At 34.9% G+C, this 21,451-nt stretch overlaps 1 protein-coding gene across 4 annotated transcripts in view; it reads left to right on the plus strand.

Annotated features, from left to right (window-relative positions):
* The first annotated feature begins 1,755 nt into the window (after positions 1 to 1,755).
* The window catches only part of cora (erythrocyte membrane protein band 4.1 like coracle), a 29,401-nt gene continuing 9,705 nt past the window's right edge, over positions 1,756 to 21,451 (plus strand). For 3 of the 4 annotated variants that reach the window (XM_018551455.1, XM_018551459.1, XM_018551458.1), the window contains exons 1-4: positions 1,756 to 2,476; positions 20,541 to 20,720; positions 20,811 to 20,958; positions 21,064 to 21,358. In XM_018551455.1, the coding sequence (XP_018406957.1) occupies positions 20,562 to 20,720; positions 20,811 to 20,958; positions 21,064 to 21,358 (602 nt within the window). In that variant the 5' untranslated portion in view covers positions 1,756 to 2,476; positions 20,541 to 20,561. Of the gene's footprint in view, positions 2,477 to 4,224; positions 4,240 to 20,540; positions 20,721 to 20,810; positions 20,959 to 21,063; positions 21,359 to 21,451 lie in introns of those variants that run through there. The other variant, XM_018551456.1, reaches the window with a different exon arrangement.

Genomic DNA, 21,451 nt, shown 5'->3' on the forward strand with positions numbered 1-21,451 from the left:
TACATAGTTTTTAAACTTTATGCTTAGATCCGATTGTACACACCAATGTTATTTTAAGTAAGACTTAAAACTCTCCCTCTCTTGGCTTGAGTGAGTGAAAGAGAGAACAAGAGAGAGAGAGAGAGAGAGAAGAAAAGCAAGAGTTAAGTCTCATTTAAAGTCGATCATTAACTCTGGATCTACAATGTTTTAAGCCTTAAGCCTTAAGAAATTAACTAATTACAGTCGAATTTGAGAGGAGAATAATCGATTATGATTCGCCCACTTCTTATGGCTTAAAACTCTATTGTAGATCCGGGATAAAAGTCGGTTCAAAATCAGATCTTAAGCCCAATTGCACCGTGATTTCGAGTTTAAGTCTTAAAATTGTCTCTATCTCTGTCTCTTTTTCAACTTTAAAACGAGATAGATAGTTTTAAGTCTGTTTAAAATCAAAGTAACATTGGTGCAACCGGAGACAGTTATAAAATAAGTAAAGATTAATATCATCAGTTACATTTGAAGTAAGCAACCATCCAGTTAAGTTTTATCTTAAATGTGCAAAATATAAAATCAATTATTAATTTTCTGGTGAAGAAGTAAACAGAACTAAAAGCAAATTAATGTGTATATACACACCTACAGACTAATCGTGCAGGAATTGTTAGAAAACGTGCTACGTTTCGCAGAATCTGAAATTAGATCTAACCTCGCAACGTGTGATAACCGAGAATAAACTGACCTTATCGCGATGCCAGGACGACACGGCGACAGTTGACGTAGTACTGTTATCACAAAAGATGACACATAGTCGGGTACACGTCGCGATTGGCGTACGCAATCGAAAGTGAATTCCAGGAGTTTGACACTCGATCGAGGATCATCAGAATCTGCTGATTTCTATTGAATTTTTCACTCGTGACGATCGTGACTCTCATCTACCTACGTTCGTTTTGTCCGATTAAATCCAATTCGCACGATGAGAAACTTTTGAGCGATCCAAGCGAAATCGCGGAAGATCCAATTGATCCAGATGGATCAAGATCTTTCGCCACCTTGAGTCCAGTCGAATCGTAAACGATCCTTCTGCTCCACTTCCTTCGACATCTCCTCGCCTCTTCTCTTCATCTTTGGCGTTATTTAAGAATAATCTGTGTGTTATAACAGAAAACTGTAATATACAATTTTTTGGAATTTTTATAGAGGTTTGTATACTTTCCTAAAGATATTTATGTTTTTTCCTTTATTCTAGAGAAGGATTTTTTATGCTCCATAAGGAAAAACGAAATGGTTGGAAAAATACGAAATGAACATTCCGTCGGTAACTCGAGCATCTCCTTATTTTTATATTTATGTGCAATTTTTAATTCGCGCCGTGGAACTTCGCAAATTTCGCAACAAGTTTTACGATCTGTTGTATCTTCATTTATATTTATTTATATGTAACTTCATAGATTATCAGTAAGATCGTTTTTTGAAGTATCGATCGATATGAATAGATAGAATTCATTTTTAAAATGCGCTTTTTTAAACATCCTCGATACGATGAGAGATTTTTGACAAATTGCCGTTTTTCGTTTTTCTGTCGCTCGAGCATTTACCGACCGTCGATACGATCGGCCGCTGTCTTGTCCAGCTCCTCGGATAAAACGCAATCCGCGATCAACATTGTCGATTGCGCGGCGCCACCTGGCGGAGAAAATGCGGGCGAAACGGGGTGTGCTTATTCGATTGCGTCACGAGAGAAACTCTGCTTTTCCTAGTCGCACAGTCGGCCATAACGGCGGGTGCGTAGAAATTGGTAGAAATTAGAAACGTCGACGTCGCGAGGGGCAGTGCCGTAGAGTGGTTATCCGGTGTACGTAGTGCAGTAACGCTACTCGACGCTGCTGGGCGAGATCCGCTTGTGGCTGTCTCGCGATTATTCGCGACATTCGTGCGGGTGAAACAATAATACAGGAGGCAGGCGAAAAGAACGCGAGAGGTGGGAGACGTGGAATTTGTCGCGGCGCGTCCGGGGCGGCGTCCGCGTCGCGTTATTCGCGATACGCAATTTCACGACCGTCGCTGTCGCGCTCTCTCGGGAAGGACTTGTTTGAAAATGGCGCGGATAGCAAGGGCCGTGGTCCCCGTCCCGTACGGCGTCGTCTCGTGAGAGTCGGAGTGTTCCCGAGAGTTGCGAGCCAGTGGGCCACCCGTCGCTCGAACGGACTTGTCGAATTTACGAGAGAGAAGGACAGAGAGAGAGAGAGAGAGAGAGTGAGTGAGTTTGTACGGCTACGGGCGTTACGTTACGTTACGCTACGCTACGGCGCAGCTGGTGTCCGCTCGTCTCTCGCTTCGGCTCCGCTTCGAGGAAGGAGGATCGGCGCGAACCAAGCCCTGTTTTCCCTCCCGCCCCCCTGACGTCGGTCGCCCGTGTCATTGTTCGCCGCGCGTTCCACGCTTCCTCACGCTGCTGGTGCGTCGTACACGGTGGAGGCTGCTGCTCTCGCAGGTAAGTGTGCTACTTGCCGATGTGTCGTCAGTGATCACCGGCGGCGGCATCGGAGCGGTGAGCTCGATCGAACGCGCGTTAACGCCGCCCGCGACGATTCACCTTGATACTCACGATCCGCAAACGAGAATTTTTGACATGATATTCAAAGGCAGGTGTTTTTGTTGTGACGCCAGATCATAATACCAGATAATAGACCGAAATTTTATACTTACAGGCGAAATAATGCTGAGTATTTTGTCGGAAGACAAAGTTGAGAGAGAGAGAGAAAGAGAGAGAAAGAAAGTGCGCCGATATGCACGTCTAATCATGCGATTCGCCACAATTCATATTCATACGTTTTGTTCGTTGAAGAGTTGAACGTAAACTTTGGACGATATCGTCTTGTGTCTTATAACCACAGAGACTTCTATATCGACAAACAGACAGTTCCATCTTGGAACGCCGAGCACACATTTCGTTTCGCAACCCGACGACGTCTCGATTCTTTCCGACCCTTGCCGCGAAGTCCTCACCTCCGAATAGAATTGCGATTCCGGACGGCTGCATTTCATTGTGAGGGGAAACCGTTGAAACGAATGCAGTAGGGTGCGAGAACTATTGTGACCGGGCCAAGCCGGCGCGGCGCGGCGCGGCATACGTCGGCGTCGTCGGGTCGGGGTGCAGGATGCATCGATCTGTCTGGAGAGCGAGCTTGAAATTTCACCGTGTATGCCGTGCATCTTCCTCGCACAGACTCTTTCTAGCGATGTTTCAATTGCGATGCATCTTAAATTGTTCACGAACACTCGTTTATACGAATGATACATTGTTAAATTTACAGCGTCAAATTTAACTTGACATTAAAACGATAATCACATTTGACACCGTACAGTGTCGAATCTGATAGCATATAAAATAACGATATAATTGAGTAGGTGCAGTCGTGACGTCACGTTAGTGAGTCAATTTGACACTACACATTTTAACAGGGTATACACAGACTGGGGACGAGTTTGATTGCGTTGTGCTTTTCACGCCAAGCCCGCCAAGCCACACTACACGCGATACACAGGTGGTAGTGTAACATGTAACTGGATTACGTGAAAGCGCGGATTACGTGAGAGGCGTCATATAGACCAGGACGGGCGCATCGAGCGTCGATGGTTGCAGATCGGTTACAGGGATATCGTGCATATATCTACCGGGTGTTCCGATTAGTCCCGACTGAAAGGACAGCGTACGTGAGCGGCAGCGATGCGATGACGCGCACCAAGGCCGGTGCTCCAACTAATATCCGTTTCCACCAATGTAGATTAACTTTAATCTCGGTTTAATTTACTGATCATCTTCTAATGTTTAGAACTAGGAAAAGACGAGAAGCAAATTGAACCGATATTAAAGTTAATCTACGTTGGTGGAAATGGATATATGAGTCTCTCTCTCTCTCTCTCTCTCTCTCTCTCTCTCTCTCTCTCTCTCACACACACACACTCACTCACTCACTCATTCACTCATGAGTTTTGCGTTGGTAACAAATTAAGAGAACAATTGCTTTTCCAAAATTTCATTTCAGGTGAACTTCGTCAGACGAGAGTTTGGGAGTCGGAAATTACAGACGTGCGTCGGGGAAATTGTATTGCGGAGCTGGAGAGATCCGGTCAATTTTTTCGATCACAATTTGAGCTTGGATCATCGTTGCCTCGCTTGAGATAATCTGATGCCGTTTAAATATGTTTAATCGTTCTAAGAGATACGATCTTTCATCAAAGCCGATATATTAGGTTGTTCGAAAAGTTCGTTTCAAATTTTCTAACTCGAAATAGTATACATTAAAAAAATATTATACATTTAAAAAATTGGCGATTATAGCATTTGATAGAGTAAAAATTCAGTTTTAAGAACCTGATTTCTTAATGCGGTACGATTTTTAACGGAATTATGAACAATTAAAATCAAAATATTCCTTTACTTAACTCATGAATAACTCAGGAGCAAAAAGTTGTAGGAATATTTAAAAAACGATTTTGTAAGGAAAGTTTCAAGCTTTCATGATAGGTAGTTGAAAATTTTCGGAAATTTTTTTGAGTACGTGAAAGACCCGCAAAGTGAAAGAACAAATTTTTATTTTTTTCAGCTTGTATTTTTTTTATGTAAAAATTATCAAACTCACAGAAACTCAAAAAAGTATAGTAACCTTTCGAAAGTAGAAATTTCAAGTTTTAAAATTCTTTTTTTTTTTTTTAATATAAATTTATTAATTTTTTACAAAAAGATGTTGTATACAACTTTGTATCACAAATTTTAGCTAAAAAATGAACTTTCCTAATAATCTAATACTTTTGACGCGACCGCGCTGGTACGTTCAATTGCGCCTGAAACGTCAATGAACGGACGAGGGGCGACGGAATTGTTGCCAACAACAAAACCCTTCTGGATACGCGACTTGCACTGAGAAAAAAATTTAATAAATTTAAATAAAAAATAGATGAAATAGTACAGGACTCTTAATATTCAGAATACAAAAATATATAAATATTAGATATATAAGAGTCAAAGAGAATAATAAAGTAAAAAATAATGTTTATTTTGAAAATTAACAATAATGCAATTTAAAAAAAATGAAACTTTATTGACAATACTATAGGCCTACTACATGTTTCAGTTTCATATTAAGCCCTCTTCAGATATAAAAAAATATTACGCAAAAAATTATATAACTATATAGTCGATGATTTTTAAGAAAAACAGATAAATGTTAAAACAGAGATATGGAAAATGCTCGTCATGCGATTAGTTGACCGAATGCGAAAATTTCTCGTTGTTCCAGTCCAAAAAATTGAAAAAATCATGTCAATGATGAAATGTTTGTCAATAGTTACATATTTAAATTGTGATTTGAAGTCAAATAAAGTAAAAGAATAATGTCACAGTAGAGTACATAACGCCCGATGTATAAAATTGAAGTAATTTAACAAGTATATAATATTGAAACAGATAAAAGGTATAAAATTATCAAAATCACTGTTGATGATCAAAAACGTCTGTCACGACGAACAAAACTGTAATAAACAATAAATTTAAATAAATATTGAATGATTCTAGTGAAATATATTTACTAAATGTGAACACATTTATTAGATACAAGGGTTATTAGTTTGATTCAAAACTATCACTTTTTTATTTATTTAAATATTTATTTACTGTAAGTAAATATTCCGCTAGCACCATTCAAAGAAATTTATATATATATACATATAGTTATTAAAATTTATTAAATTTTTTCTCAGCGTGTAACCTGCCACGCGTGCTAGAGTCTGCGGGAAAACGCGTTATCGAGCGTTTCACCGAGAGTATGTCGACAACGACAAATTTCCCAAGCAAGTAGCACCACGACACAACGATCGCCGCTCGCCGCTCATTAACTCGTGACACGAATCCCGTTGACTAGGAAAAAATATCGCATGCTTTATTTTAAACTTGTCGAAGCTATAAATAATTATTACGGCACATATATTCTCCCTGATGTAAGATGTATCATGAGTATCTTATTTAATCGGGATTTGACTTTGAGAGAGAGAGAGAGAGAGAGAGAGAGATGCTCTCTCGTTCTTTTAATTTTTGACGATTCAATTATTTACTAATTGTATTATATAAGGTTCATTTATGAAGGCTCGTGCAAAACTTCGATATCTCATCGGTTCTCGCTTTGATTCCCTCGCGTGAAAACGTCGATGCTTAATGTGATTTCAGGCTTTAACGAAGCGCAGCTACGTCGAGCTCTCTGCCTTCAGTTTCCGGCCGTTTCACCGACACTGCCACCGACCACGCCATGCGTCGGCGTCGCGTCGCGTCGTTCCGATTTCAGTGATCGACTCCGAGGGCAAAAATGCTTCCCGATAGTGTGTCACGCGTATTCGATACTTTCTACATGATGCAGTATATAAAGTACTCTTTGAGTTTCAGCACGATGCGCTTGAATTCTAACATCGTTCGAGTTGCTTCACTCAATGCCTCTATTCTACACACATGTATTCTATTTATTTCTGTCTTTTCGCGTTATATTATTTTGCTCTTAATAAGATGCGAATATACACCGGTTAGCCGTGAAGTCTGTGGACAGGATTTTTATATAATCGGATTATATACAGCGATTTTTCTGAATAAAGCTTGTCGCGGTCGAGTTTAAAAATATACGAGACACGCAGATTAACTTTTAATAGGATTAAAATGATATATAATAAATATATATTATGGCTAGAGATATTATACATTCGTCTCTCAAATCAATATTATTGTCTTTAGACAATAGTAATAAGATCTTATTGATTTTTAGACGTATTATAATTTATTGAATTTTGTTTGCGTTCTCTGCGTACTATGTTTAAGATATAGGCCGGTATTCGTAGTTCCATTCTTATTTCAAGACCGTCTTAAATCTCTAATACGGCTCTCTAATTAATTCATGACATCTTAAGACTGTACTTAAGACAGTCTTAAATAGTGAGTTGGAGGAAATGTTTTGCGGTTTTATTTTAAAACTACACATACAATGTTTTCGTCAAAAATGAACAAAATTTTTAAAAAAGAGTTTTAAAACCTGAAATCTTTACTTTCAAAAGATTTTTCATAATTTTTTTAGTTCACGTGAATTTGATAATTTTTACATATAGAAAATTATAAACTGAAAAAAGGAAATTTTTAACGTGAAAGCTTAGTTCTTAAAAATTTGTTTTTGAAAAATATATTCCTAGAATTTTTTGTTCCTGAGTTATTCGCAAATAAGTAAAGGAACATTCACAATTAAGAAATCAAATTCTTAAAGCTGAAACTTTGCTCTATTGAATAGTATAATCACTAATTTTTTAAATGTACAAAATATATACTATTTTGAGCTAACAAAATACCGTAGAACATTTCCTCGAATATAAGAAAATCGACTATGTATACCGGGTATAATATTTTCGAGCTATTTTCTCTCTCATTCGAAAATTGTTGATCCAAACATAAAAACGTGGAACGATGAAATGCCATATTAATTATGCCCATAATTTCAAGTCTTCACTGAATTTAGAAATTACTGACTAACCTTGGCGAGAAGCTGGTATTTGGTCATCTCTGTCTCCTTCCATAAACATCTACCTACCGGTTTAATTGGGTCAATTATGCGTTCTGCTGCAGAGCACTATTTTCGAAAGATGCGTCATTCGAGATGCGCTTGCAACTCTGGTAACCGATGAAAAGTTCGGGCTCCGCACACGATTTTCGCTATTACATCTTTTTTCTCCAACTTCTGTTGAAAATTGTATGATTATTGTACTCGTATATGCACGCTGAAGAAAGTTTACAGTCTCTCAGAATAGTTATTATTTTGGAAAACCTAGAGTTCTCCAAGAATTTTATCATAACTTGAGGAATTGTCTCTTCCATCTTATTCTTATTTGGCGGATAACTTATGTTTGTATTTGTATTGTTATTCTCAATAACAATCAGGAAAAAAGAATGACAAATTTAAATTTCTATTTAAAAATGTGTTCTATCTTAACTTCGACTAAAAATCTAGAGAATTTTCTCCAAAATTTGAGTAGATATTCTGTATTCATAATAAAATAGGATTTTAATTCCACTCATCTTTTCTAGTAATTCGTCATTTGTTTTGATGAAACACGATAAGAGGGATGTGCAAACCTCACAGCAGATTCCGTCCCTTCGAAGTCGTCCCTCTTAAGTCGTAATAATTCTCGACACAGTTTTCACTAGGACGTCACGATATGATATTGCCGTTACACCGTCCGTGAGACTGCTGACTACCGGTACTCGTGTCACAAGTTCGTACACGCGTGTGCACGCGGGGCACGCATTGACGCATGCAAGTGTTTCGCATCGAGGGAGCAGCCGGAAACAAACGGTAACGTCGAGTTTTCTAAACTTTTTCGTAACCCGTTTTCGCATTATTCGGATGAGTGCGTTTAATCGTTTTCGTTATCACGATGTTTCTTCTATTTCTATTATTAACATTTTGTTAATATTCTATCATTTTGTTAACATTTCTAGATATGGAAACACTTTCGTCACGGTATTTTATTGCGATTCGAAAGACACTTTTAGGCGAACAGATTTTCTGATCCGTTCTTCAAAGAAATCACAAATTATTTTTACTATCGCGAATCGTTGATGTGCATGGGCGTAGTCAAGGAAGGGTAGGAGGTATTTTACTATGCCCCTCCACCAAATCTTCTAGAATAAAAAATCAATTACACAGTACAATAAGATAATTTCAATGAGTATTCACAATGAATATTAATAAGTATTAATAAATATGAACAAAAAATTAATTTGGAGAGGAAAAAAGAATTAGAAATGGAAGTTCTAAAAAGATTTTCTGAGAATCCAAGACGACTACTATTATAAATGTAAGTTTTTTTAGTTCGAAGAATAAGTTTTCTATTTTGTAAAAAAAAAAATGAAGTAAATTACTAAATATTAAATACGTATAATTTATTTTTAGTATAATTGAAAATATAATAAAAGAAGTCCAATAATCCGTACAACTCGATTACTCTCCCCCCTCGAAGAGACTTAATTTACTAATTTATTTTTTTCTTAAAATTGTAAACTGATATTTAAATAACGAAAGTCTTAATTTCTAATTTGTCCCTCCAAAAAAATCCTGGCTACACCCACGTCGACGTGTCCTTGGCGTATACATTCTTAGAGTTCAATACTAAAATCGCGTTAATCGTTGTTTGATAAATGCATGCCCTACCATGTTGGAAAAGCAACGCCATGTTTTTGTTCAGCATCAAAAACATAAAAATTATTAACGATGAGTCGTCTCGAATTTCTCGATGGAATTGATCGCAGCGTGAAGAGAACACAGGAAAATTCATTTGCCATGCTTTTCGGTCGTTATCGTTACCTCTCGCGTGGGCGAGCTATTCATACACCTTATCCTCTTATATAGTGATCAAGATGAATGCTCGTGTCATAAACACGAGTATCGTTAGCGAATAGTTGTTTCTGTGCCGCGCCGACTTGGATCGTCGTTGTCGGCGACGGCGGTGGCGGCACTCCAGATACAAACGTGTGCGAACACGGTGACGTCATTTGAATTGAAAGGAATCTGATATCGCGCAGCTGAAGCCCAAGACGCAACGCGAAGGAATAGCGAATAGGAATAATACCGCGGTTTCAACCTATCCAGAACTCGGATACACCGGAATACATTATGGTTTCTAATAGGTTGAAGTCGTGTTATTCCCTCGCATTGTGTCTGGAGTTTCGAGAGAGGGAGACGTGGAAATCGGGTAACACGACTATTCGCTCGAATACCGTACACACGGGATGGCATTGAATACAATTGTCACATGAACGTTCCAGTGATATCGTTTACGCTATGCCGCGTTCCAACGGTTCTCCGTAGTGAGCGTGGGTGCTCGCGGCAGTAATGAGGATACTATAATTATTCGATTGTCGTGGAATATGGTAATACATGCTGATAAGACCTCAGCTGCTCAGCTAGCACCCTGTTTTTAGACTTTCGAAATAACTGTTCGCCACGCATCATTTTCCGATGCATTGTGGGCGGGCTCGCTTTCAGCAATACATTTTACTATATCATGCTAGGCACGCTTAATGCACAATAACCTTCATCGCTGGTACATATTAATCGAATTACCGATATGATCTTTATCGACTACATTTCCAGAGCCAAATTGCTGTGGCAATTTGGTATGCTAAATATTGTGCAATCATATGCACGATGGAGATATCGCGAAAACGCGGATCGCGTTCCTTTATTTCGCTTCGAAATTACTTTTATTCCAGACGAAATTTTGACGGACGTGGATATTTTGAAGTTTTTAATCTTTTAAAATTAATATAATTTTACTTGAGAAATAAAGTTATCATATACATGAACGTGTTTCATGTTTGCAATTATTAATCACTGCGATTAGCATAGCATACAGTTCAGTGAACTCTTGCATTATTTTGACGAGAAATCTAGATCTGTTAGAACGGGAACTCGACATAGTTTTTTATAATTTCCGTTAAAAACATAATTTTTTTTTAATTAAATGAGAAATATTTTTTTACCGTATACGTATAATTTTAATTGCATAATAAAAATTTTTCATGTTCAGCATGTTGGAATTAGATCTTATTAATTAATAAGATATAATAAAAGCGTTAAGCTGTTTTGCATTGTGAGCGAAAATCTTAATTCTTTTCATTCTATTTTTTATATATTCTGTATTTTTTAATTTCTTACTACGACGTTATATTTTCTCTTTGACACAATTTATAATCTATTAAATATTTTATTTGTTAAGTATGCCTTTCAACTTTGATTAATCATATAACTGCGTGACGAGCATCTCCGGCGGAAATGGTGACGATGAGACGTCCAACCAGACTCAGATACTTGAAAGGTGAACGCCAATAAGGCGTGGTCACGTTCACTACGTGGCACTACCTGACAGTGACTACCGGCTATACAATGAACTTGTACTGATGTTAATCCTTGCACACAGAGCTACGTTTTCGATCTCTATTGAATTCATTCATTCTTTTTTGCCATGACATGTATTTCTTATTTTGTAATAATTAAATAATAATTATTGTATCTCCCTTCAGTTTACTCACAATCAGAAACAATCATTTCTGCAATACTGTCTCGTTTAAAAGACAATCTCCCTCAGACTATCGATGAATTGATCTGGAAAAAGTGCAAAAGTGAATTAGTAATTTTATATATATATTATTACAACGTTGCGCTAATTCTTTAATTTTTATGCAATATTCATATTGCATACACAATACTAAAAAGATATGTACAATTTTAAATTTTAATTTCTGTGTTTCTCTGATGAAAAAAGTTTCTAAAAAGTTGATAAAGTTTGGTATAAATTTATATCTATATTCTAATTTGCTTTTCTGTTATGCATTCGTAGCACGTTTAATTTGTACCATACCTTACTTACATACTTCAGCTGCGAAATCCCATCGTGTGCTCTCTGGCTGCATCGCGGTTGTTTCGGCGTTCAGCGGTTCCTTCTTTTTTTGTCTTTTACCATTGACTCATGACTCGCATTTTCATAGTCCGTGGCGATCTCGCACTTTCATTTCCACTGAAGAAGCGTAAAATCAGGGACGCGAGACGTTTCTTTTACCGCTTGACGGTTTCGTTAGATTTGCACAACGGGACACAAATCAGATAAATGCATTCTAAAACAAAGCAGGTCGCAGACATGATTAAAAAAAATGCGATATCGCGCTTCTAAAGTTTGTGCTCGCGTTAATTTTTTCCGTACAATCTTGTAGAATCTTAGGTGCGGACTTGAGGTAATAGGTATAAGAGAGAGAATGTCTTATTTTCTTGAACGTGAGAAGGCGATTATATTCATAGTAAAGCAGATAATTGGCGATGATTAATCATGAATTAAGCACAAAAATAAAATTAATGAAATTCTTGAGGTTATTTATATTTTTTTATTATGAAATTAACGAAATATTGAAGCACGTAGCTGTTTTGTGTTGTGATTCATATTTGACAATTTTATCTATATTTATTATAAATTCTTGAAAGGGTTTGGAGTTTTGTTTGATAAATGAGAATTTTTTTTTTATAAATGTATGATATAAATAATTCTGCTATGTTATAATATTCGTAAAACTATGCAGCGATCTACTACTCTATCCAGCGTTGCAGGATGAAGCATATTCTCCGCAATAATACTCCCGACTCTCGTTGAACGTCGATACGTTACAATATGGGTACGCCCTCGTAATTATTATAAATTACGCGTCATACGCATGCACGACGTACGTATCTCTCGATGTGAGTCATGCGTGCTTGCGTGTGACGTGATTAAAGTGTACTGTACCGCATGTATTTTTTCATTGGTCTCTTCGTTTTTCACACAATATACGCGGCGCGTGTCTACTTTTAAAACTCGCACAAAAATATACACGGTATACGTTTCGCCGCGACGTTCAAGAAAAACATACTTGATTTATCAGCAGTGGTATCCAAGGCTAAAACACGAGGCCATCTGTTAATCGTTTCTAACGTGGTTCTATTAGTTAGTATATTTTTTAAAATGTTAGGAAACCATAAAGGCTTGAACTGTTTTTCTGTATATATATTTTTCATCCAACGAGCACAATCAAATATTTCACAGATGAGGACGTATAGCTATATGTACATACATCATATACCTAGAACAAAAGGTGGAAACCAACAGGGCGAATGATAGCACAACGCAGCTATTTACGTAAAGTAATAAAGTAAAAATGTTTTTACTCCTTTATTCCTCAATTTGCGATATTATTTAAACAGTTTCTATACATGTATTTGTAAATATATATTTTTTAAATGTTATAAATGTATTTTTTATAAATTTATATAAAGTTAATAATTTTTTTAGCATTCAGTAATATTTCTTTACAGTTTCTCTAGTACGATATCGAAGCTGCTATAAGTATTTACATATCCCCTTTAAATCTTTTCTAATTTTTCCGTGCGTTTTGGTTGAAATAGTCAAGTTTATCGATCAAATATGTTCTGCGCATGTAATGTGATGTGCACGCGAATTCCTAAAAAGAAAGGTCTTTTGTTTACTACAGAGGTATACGATGTGAGATATTACTTGTTCACAACACGAATATTTTTCCTTACGCTATAAACTATATTTAGAAAACTAGGTTAATGTGTCGCGGAGTTATGTTCATTATATTTTACGAATAATTCGATATCGCTATTTTATCGGGATATATTTGCAACATACAAACATATTACATGGATTACATTTATCGATAACGATAAACCGATCAGAGTTTCGAATGCGAAGGATACGTCAAGTTCTTTTTTTCTACAAAAAATATTACATTTATAATTTGTTTCTCTAATTAAAGATACATTATACGATTGAAAAATATTGTTATAAATATATAAAAGTATTTAAAAAATAAATATATGTATGTACGTTGTCTAAAAAAAATAGATATATATGTATATACAACATAATTATTTAGCACGATTATCTGGTCCTATTAAAAAGTTGAAAAAACAGCGAAGGAAAGTTGAAATGCGTCGGCAGGAAGTATAGAATCTCTTTCATATTTTAATCTCGTGCTTCAAAGAAACGTTTATGTATTTTTACGATCCCCGTCATTTCTCCCTTGTGGAGTATGCTGTGGATTTGAAAATCATATTGCAGGGAGACCAGTTTGTTTCATACGAAAGAAAAGGGTTGGTCGGCTGATACATGAAAAAGCATAGAATTCTTCTCGCGAGCCGGAGGCACGATAAGGGTTGCTTTTTCAAATTCATGACTGGAGAAGAGGAGATATATACTTTTATATACACTACCATCAGAAAGTTTAGGACCAATGTGATATAATCTTAAAACACAATAATTTTGATGGTTAAAATTATAAAACAAATAATTATATAAACAAAATAATTGCTTTTTTATTTAATCTTTTATATCTTCAGTCATATTATGTTGTGACAAATAAAATTGGACTTGCATATCTTTTAAATAAAAAAAGAACACAAAATTAAGTCTTTAAAACGCTTGGTCTTAAACTTATAATACTAAGACGGTAGTGTATACATATATATTTAGTCTCCTGTAAACACATGACAAAAATAGGATCTTTTCATCGTTATTTGCAGGTCGCGTTTGGATGTTATTTTTACTCTTGACATTTTCCTCTCTTCTGTTTCTTTAACAATTGATCAACACTTTATTATTCTTGCTTTCTAATATCTTATTTCTCGACCTTCTCTCAAATCTATCATCTATCGTCTCAATTTTACCATCTATCTGATTTAATTTGGTATCGATATGTCTTTATATTTGTTTCTTTATCTTATTCATAAAAAAAAGGAAACGCGTTAAAAGCACGTTTCTTTAGCTATATGTTTCAGCTATGTACTCTTATCTTTCCATTGCTATCAGTTGACAGGGTCGCGTAGTCGGTTGTAAGGCACGTTTCGCAGAAGTCGTTATTGTCGGCCACCCTCCAGTAATTTCACCCTCTCATCGAACCCTTCCGCGTCGCCCTTGTATTGCGACGGGGATCATTTCCTGTTTGCTTCTTTTGTGTGTGTGTGTGTGTGTGTGTGTGTGTGTCCCGGGAACATAATTGCGTTCATACCCAGCGTTAAAATGTCAATTGATTAAAAAAAATAATTATGGAAAGTTGGAGCGATATTGAGAAATTCAGTTTTGTAAATAATTTAGATTTACAAGAAAAACGAGTCGATGTTGTTAGATGATGAATTTAAAAGAAATCTGTGAAGAATGTAAATGAAACTGGAGTAGCTAGGGTAAGGTTGAGTTACCATCAGTTACTTCCGAGATAGCAGCAAACCGGGCTCTCATTTCGCCTTTTAAATTTTAAAGGGATCTATGAAAGACTCCCTTTGCCCACCATGAGACCGGAACTTTAAATCTTCTTTTCGTCTTCAGACTTCTTTTTATGAGATCGTCGCACAGCGGGATAAAATCCAAAAATGAAGATCTCAAAGTAAGATTTTTCATCTTACTTTGAGACTTGTATACTGTATGATTACTTATCTTTATTTTCTTCATGTGTCGCTACTTTTGTTGTTCTATAATATATAATGTATAAATTTATTCAAGATTATTTTTATACCTATATGATGATGTGTATATATGATATTGCAGTATTTTATAAATACAATATGTTAATTCCAAGTTACCAATTTAATATTTAAACTAAAATATATTTAATAAATAGAACAATCTAATAAGATTTGTTCCTGATATGTAAGCAAAAATATGTAATATTTTACGCTAAAAATGCCGAAATCAGAATTGAATTTTGTAAAATTAAATATTAGTTGAGTTTCGGTCAGTTTTTTTTTTTTTTAATCTTGCTTCAGTGCGTATCGCGTGGGTTTCAGGTTCAGACGTATGTGTCAAAGGGCCGATTGTAAATGAGAGGGGTCGTTTGCGTGACCCCTGGCACACGCCTACGTGCACACGCACAATGCGTTTCTCTCGATCCGCGCTCTTCGTCAGCTTCCGTGCGTGTTTCTTGACGACATCGTCTTAATGAAAGAATGCATGCCTCGTCAGACACGAGCAGCGAAATTCTCCTAATTAACGATGTAGAGCAAAATGTTATATATTTTTAGTTCCATAAAATAAAATTTTCCCGATATTTTAAAACAAAATCTATACAGGGTTTCCACGGGTCTGGAAAACTGGGAAAAGTCAGGAAATTTAAAATTGATCAAGGAAATCGGGAAATGTCAGGGAAAATATAAAAGAATCTGGAATTTTGAACTGTGCTCGTAATTCTCTTAAAATGCTTTTATTCCAAATAATTGTTATAATTTTTTAAACATTATATCTAAGGTTCATAGTCAAGTACATTCAAAACTTGTGCACTTTACAAATCATTCCTTACTACAAGATGGCGCTTTTGTTCTTTTTCTTTAATGTATAAATTAGAAATTTCTTGAAATGTTGTTTTTTGTTCCATATAGTTTAATACGAAACTTAAATTTATTTGACTTTGTTACAATTAAATGTATATTTTATCAAATATAGTGATTTATAAAATAATTAAAATTTATAATAAAATGATTAAAATTGATATTTTATTCACTTTTTATTTGATTATCTTTTTTGTTATAATTACATTCTTTTTTTCAATACTTATTTATTTCTTTTTGACCTGAATTTATATAAGATTTTATTATACTTTGTCTTTTAGATTTTCGTTATATCTAGTAATATAGCTAATTTTTCTACTACTCCTGTTTTTCTAAACGTTAAAATTTACATACATAGAACCTTGATGATTACCCTAATCACAATTACCCAACACGTCGCTTATTTGATCTTGCCGTAATTAAATTATTTCTATTCACATAATGTCCCTCTCTTTTTTTAAAAACTTCAATAAATCTGATTTACATTACATTAGGTTTGACGATCAATATTTTATATTGGTCAGGGAAAATTCTTCATTCTTATCTAGAAAACCTGGAAAAATCAGAGAATTTCAAAATTAATTTTTTGTAGGAACCCTGTATATAAAAGGATTAAAGAGCTATTATATAATTTGTACAAAAAAAATAAGGTAAACTTATTTACAAATAATAAAATTTTACTTTAAGAATGATCAAGTTATTTGTGATACTGAAAATTAAGAAAATATGACCTTAAATTTAAAGCTTTAAATTTTTACCAAGGAATAATCCACAATTTCAGCAATTTCAAACTGCCAAAAGAGTATTGCTGAAGTGAATCTTATGTCACGATTTATTTTACGTATCTACATTGTATAATATACATATGTATGCGTATACACTGAAAAAAAATTTTGATCCAACGAATGATCGTTAATGAATGTCCAACTTAATGTTCTATTAATTTATTAATACAAGAACTGGATTCATTAATATAATTACATATTTATTCTTGCAATGAATTCTTGTAATAGTTTTACAATCTAAATCATTATGAGAATTTATTGAATCAATTTTCATTAATTCTACGAATATTTTATTGTATTTACGTACATTTTTAGTTCAGTGTATACCAATAGAGATCCTTCTCGTGCAATCTACTGATATTATATAGATTACATATTATAGATGTCATAAAAATAGTGCGATAAGCGCCTATTATGTTGTAAGTGTTTCAAGATAAATCTATTAGTATAGATATTGAAAGAGACACGAGATAAATTCGCGTGTCCACGAAATACCGGTTTCCATTGAGCGGTATAATATACGTGCGATCCGTGTCGTGTGTACATCGTTGCTACTACCGTCACGTCATCATCGCGACAAAAGTAATCGCCAGTATTACCTCATCAATCCAGTAAAGAACATGTGTGTAATGGTCGTCCGCTTCCAGCGATGACGGCACTTCTTTCCTGCAGTCGAATTCGCACACCGGTCGTCTGATCGAAAGAAGAACCCTGATGTCCTTATTTGACGCGAATTAAAATATTTTTCAAATGAGGGATCGCGTGATAGCGGGTACGCTAATTAATTGTCTCTTAAGCTGCGAATCGTACATACATAGCATGCAATTGAAACTTTAATCGTTACTTCTCCCGGGATTATGTAAACTCCAGTAAAACATACACGCTGAAAAAAATTTTGGTCCAACGAATGATCGTTAATCAATGTCAAACTTAATATGTAACTTAATGGAGTTAATTTATTAATATAATAATTGGATTTATTAATAAAATTAAATATTTATTCTTGCAATGAATTCTAATAATAGTTGCATAATCTAAATTATTATGAAAATTTATTCGATCAATTTTCATTAATTCAATGAATATTTTATTTGTATTTTACGTACAGTTTTGGTTCAGTGCAGAACCGTTAAGTTTGTCGAGAGATTAACGTGCAAGAATCGCGAAACTGTGCAACGAAAACCGAACAATAATCACGATAAATATCGTGCGCTGAATTAATTACGGTTCTTACAAAAACGCCCTACAAATACTCGATACACATGCTGCAGCAGATTTATCGGCGCGTATACCTACCGGAGCGAGTATTACGCTTGCTTGAAATTGCCAGTGATATTATTACTTTTTATCTTTTTTTTCTATCGTGCTATTTTTATATTCGAGTTTTTTTATTGTTGTGACTCGTGAGCGCTTATTGCTAATCGCTTTTACTCGATCGCCAAATCACTAAACCATAGTAAAAATAGTGTAGAGCTGTCACGTTATCTAATCAGTAAGGGGCTTGTCATGATCGTTGATAATTTCGTGTTAAAAGATTCACAGAGATATTTTTATTTGAAAAAGGTTACAATTTTTCAACTATTTTGCTTTTTTCAAAATGAAATTGATAGCCGCGGATGTGTGTTTCGGATTTTTTTTAAATTTAAATAGCATCTTCAATGCGCGGTTTATTTGTTACGCTAGTTGAGTGGCAAATCAGAGATCATCGCTTCGTTGACTTAACTCTTATTAGCCTCAGTTTACGAAGCTCTTAAAGAATCCTCCGGGAGCTTCAGATTGTTAACAACGATTGTTATCTGCGGCATTGATTCCGTACTATTGTGTCTGAATTGCTATTTGTCCAATGCTGTCGAATGAGGTCGCGATTACGCTCGGCTCGAGTTGCAGGCAACACGATGCAAATTCTGCAATCTACGAAGCGTGTCGGTCAGGGTCGCTGCTCTTAGTGTTGTTTTAAAGCTCCTTTTTGCACAGAATATTTGTCTGAAACTTTTTCTATGATATTATGCTAGTAATTACGTTACATATTTTGTACATGCTATAAAATGTATAGTATTATAATGTCTCTTCTTTCTTTTTTTAGTCGAAGAATATATCTGACAAATTGATTTGGGTAGCAATTTGTCTTTGTTAATTAGTACATTTTCGAGAAATTTTATTGACAGTTGCGTCGAGAATATCATTTTGCAGAAAACAGAAAGTTTTAATGATTCGATATATACGTACAATCCATATAATTCTGAAGAGGGGTGAATGGACCTACAAAAAAAAACACGCCGCTTACACCACACGTGCGTCAATTTATCTGTAAAATCTCCAATAGTATTGTCAGCTACTTTAATATACTGTGGCTACGGTTAACTTGATGCTACAAATGCTTCGAAGCATTTTTTGATTGGTTAATTAATACGATTCTTTCTTTTGATTGGTCAATTAAAAGTTTCGAAGCATTTGTAGCGTCAAGTGGCACCGCACCTTGCATTATCTTTTCGGTGCCATTGATAATGTAATTATTATCAGAGTTGCCACAGACCTGGAAAACCGGGAAAAGTCAGCGCGAAAAGTAAAAAATATTTAAAAAGACAGAAATTTTTTAATTAGCTTACAATTTCTTTAAACTGTTCCTTTTTCAAATAATTGTTATATATTTTTTTAATATATCTAACATTTATAGTCAAACACGTTCAAAACTCGCTCACTTTAAATGATTTTAATGAAATAATTAAAATTGACATTTCGTTTAGTATTATTATTTGATAATCCTTTATCGTTATAACTTCATTTTTTCCAATACTAATTAATTTTTTGTTAGCTTAAATTTTCATCCGAAATTTTATTATGCCATTAAGTTTTTTGCGTTGCTTTTAATAATACAGGCTAGCTTTTCTATTTCTACCTTTAATATTTAAAATCCTTGATTTTAAACGGTAAAATGTACATTTTTATACGAGTATTAGTTATAGAAAATTTTCCATTTCTATCTGGAAAACTTGGAAGTCAGGAAATTTTTAAATTCATTTTTTCTACGGCAACCATGTATTATTTAAATTTTTTCTAAATCTTAACTTATAAGAGGAATGAGAACAAACGTTTACATTATACGGAAAAGATTTTTATTGTTTTATATATATAATAATATTATATCCGTAAAATCTTTAGTTGAGTGAATGTCTTATTCTTATCTTTTATGTAATATTTAAAGCAAAATACGGGTTATGTATAGAATTACATGTTACTTTTATCTAGAAACGAATAACGTCTATATGCAATCGATATGTACATACGTACCCTTGTCACTCTATTCGTTCTTGCGAAGTTCAAGGATGCCCACTCTACTACACACTTGAGGTTCGACGAACCTTGGAGCAACGACTGTGTATCTTTGTTCCTCATTAATAACAAAATCGCGATTGGCGCGTGCACCGCGAGACACTTGAGACTTGCAAGCCCTCGGGAAATATTGATTATTTCACCGCGTGATACCCTCAGGTCGTCTAGACGGGATCTATAATGAGATATACCACATCGCGACACGCTACCTCCTTCACTCTCTACCGACAACATCGCAATCGAGATCCCAATTGTAGAATAATCTCGAGATAAATCGTGCAGGCAACATTCTCTTTCGATCATTTTATAAACTTCGATATCTTTGAATTTTCCGGGACAACGAATATTCTTTTGCATTGTGAAATGAGAGCTGAAATCTGTTATTTTCGTGACTCAAGGTAGTTCTCTCGTCGACAAATCTAAATTACGGGATATACATGAAAAAAGTTCTTTAGTTCGAATGTTAGATAGACTGATACACTTTGTTTTATAGGTATACCAATAGAACGAAAATATGCCGGAAGAACAAAAAACCACTAATGCTTCAACGGAAGCAACGGCGGAAAATGGGACTGGGACGAACTCGCCCACAAAAAGCCCAGTTAGTAGAGGAAAGATGGCTCTTGCCAAAATTACCCTTCTGGACGGTACTGTAAAGGATTTCTACATCGATGTAAGTTGTACTAAGATTTATGCGTGTGCATACAAGTTAAATTATATTTTATTTATTCTATGTTGAGAGATATTAAATATTGGATTACAGAGGAAGGCGAGAGGCCAAGAACTTCTCGATATGATTTGTCAAAGCATGAATCTACTGGAGAAAGATTATTTTGGTCTTATCTACGAAGACAGACACGATCCGCGTAATTGGTTGGATCTTTACAAAAGGATCACAAAATTTGTAAAAAGTACGTAGAAATTATTACGAGAAATCGTTATTATATTATGACAAATATACTTAATAATATATATTGAGAGAAATTTCTTCTAACATTAACGTATGATTATTTTAGGTGAACCATGGAAATTTAATTTCGAAGTCAAATTCTACCCACCAGATCCAGCTCAACTGCATGAAGATATCACGCGTTATCAATTATGCCTACAGATCAGAAATGATATAATTACAATGCGTTTGCCTTGTTCCTATGTAACACACGCTCTTCTGGGCTCCTATCTGGTCCAATCAGAAGTCGGAGATTACGATCCTGAGGTACATGGAAGGACATACTTGAAAGATTTTAAATTTGCTCCTGATCAAACGCCTGAATTAATCGAGAAAGTGATGGATCTTCATAAAACACACAAGTTAGTTTTATTTATGCATAAACGATTTTATTGTTTAACTATTATGATGAAGAACACAAAAATGTGTATTCATTATTTGATTAACAAAATTAA

The sequence above is a fragment of the Cyphomyrmex costatus genome, unplaced genomic scaffold, assembly GCF_001594065.2.
Source record: "Cyphomyrmex costatus isolate MS0001 unplaced genomic scaffold, Ccosl1.0 scaffold14, whole genome shotgun sequence".
NCBI classification, from domain to species: domain Eukaryota; kingdom Metazoa; phylum Arthropoda; class Insecta; order Hymenoptera; family Formicidae; genus Cyphomyrmex; species Cyphomyrmex costatus.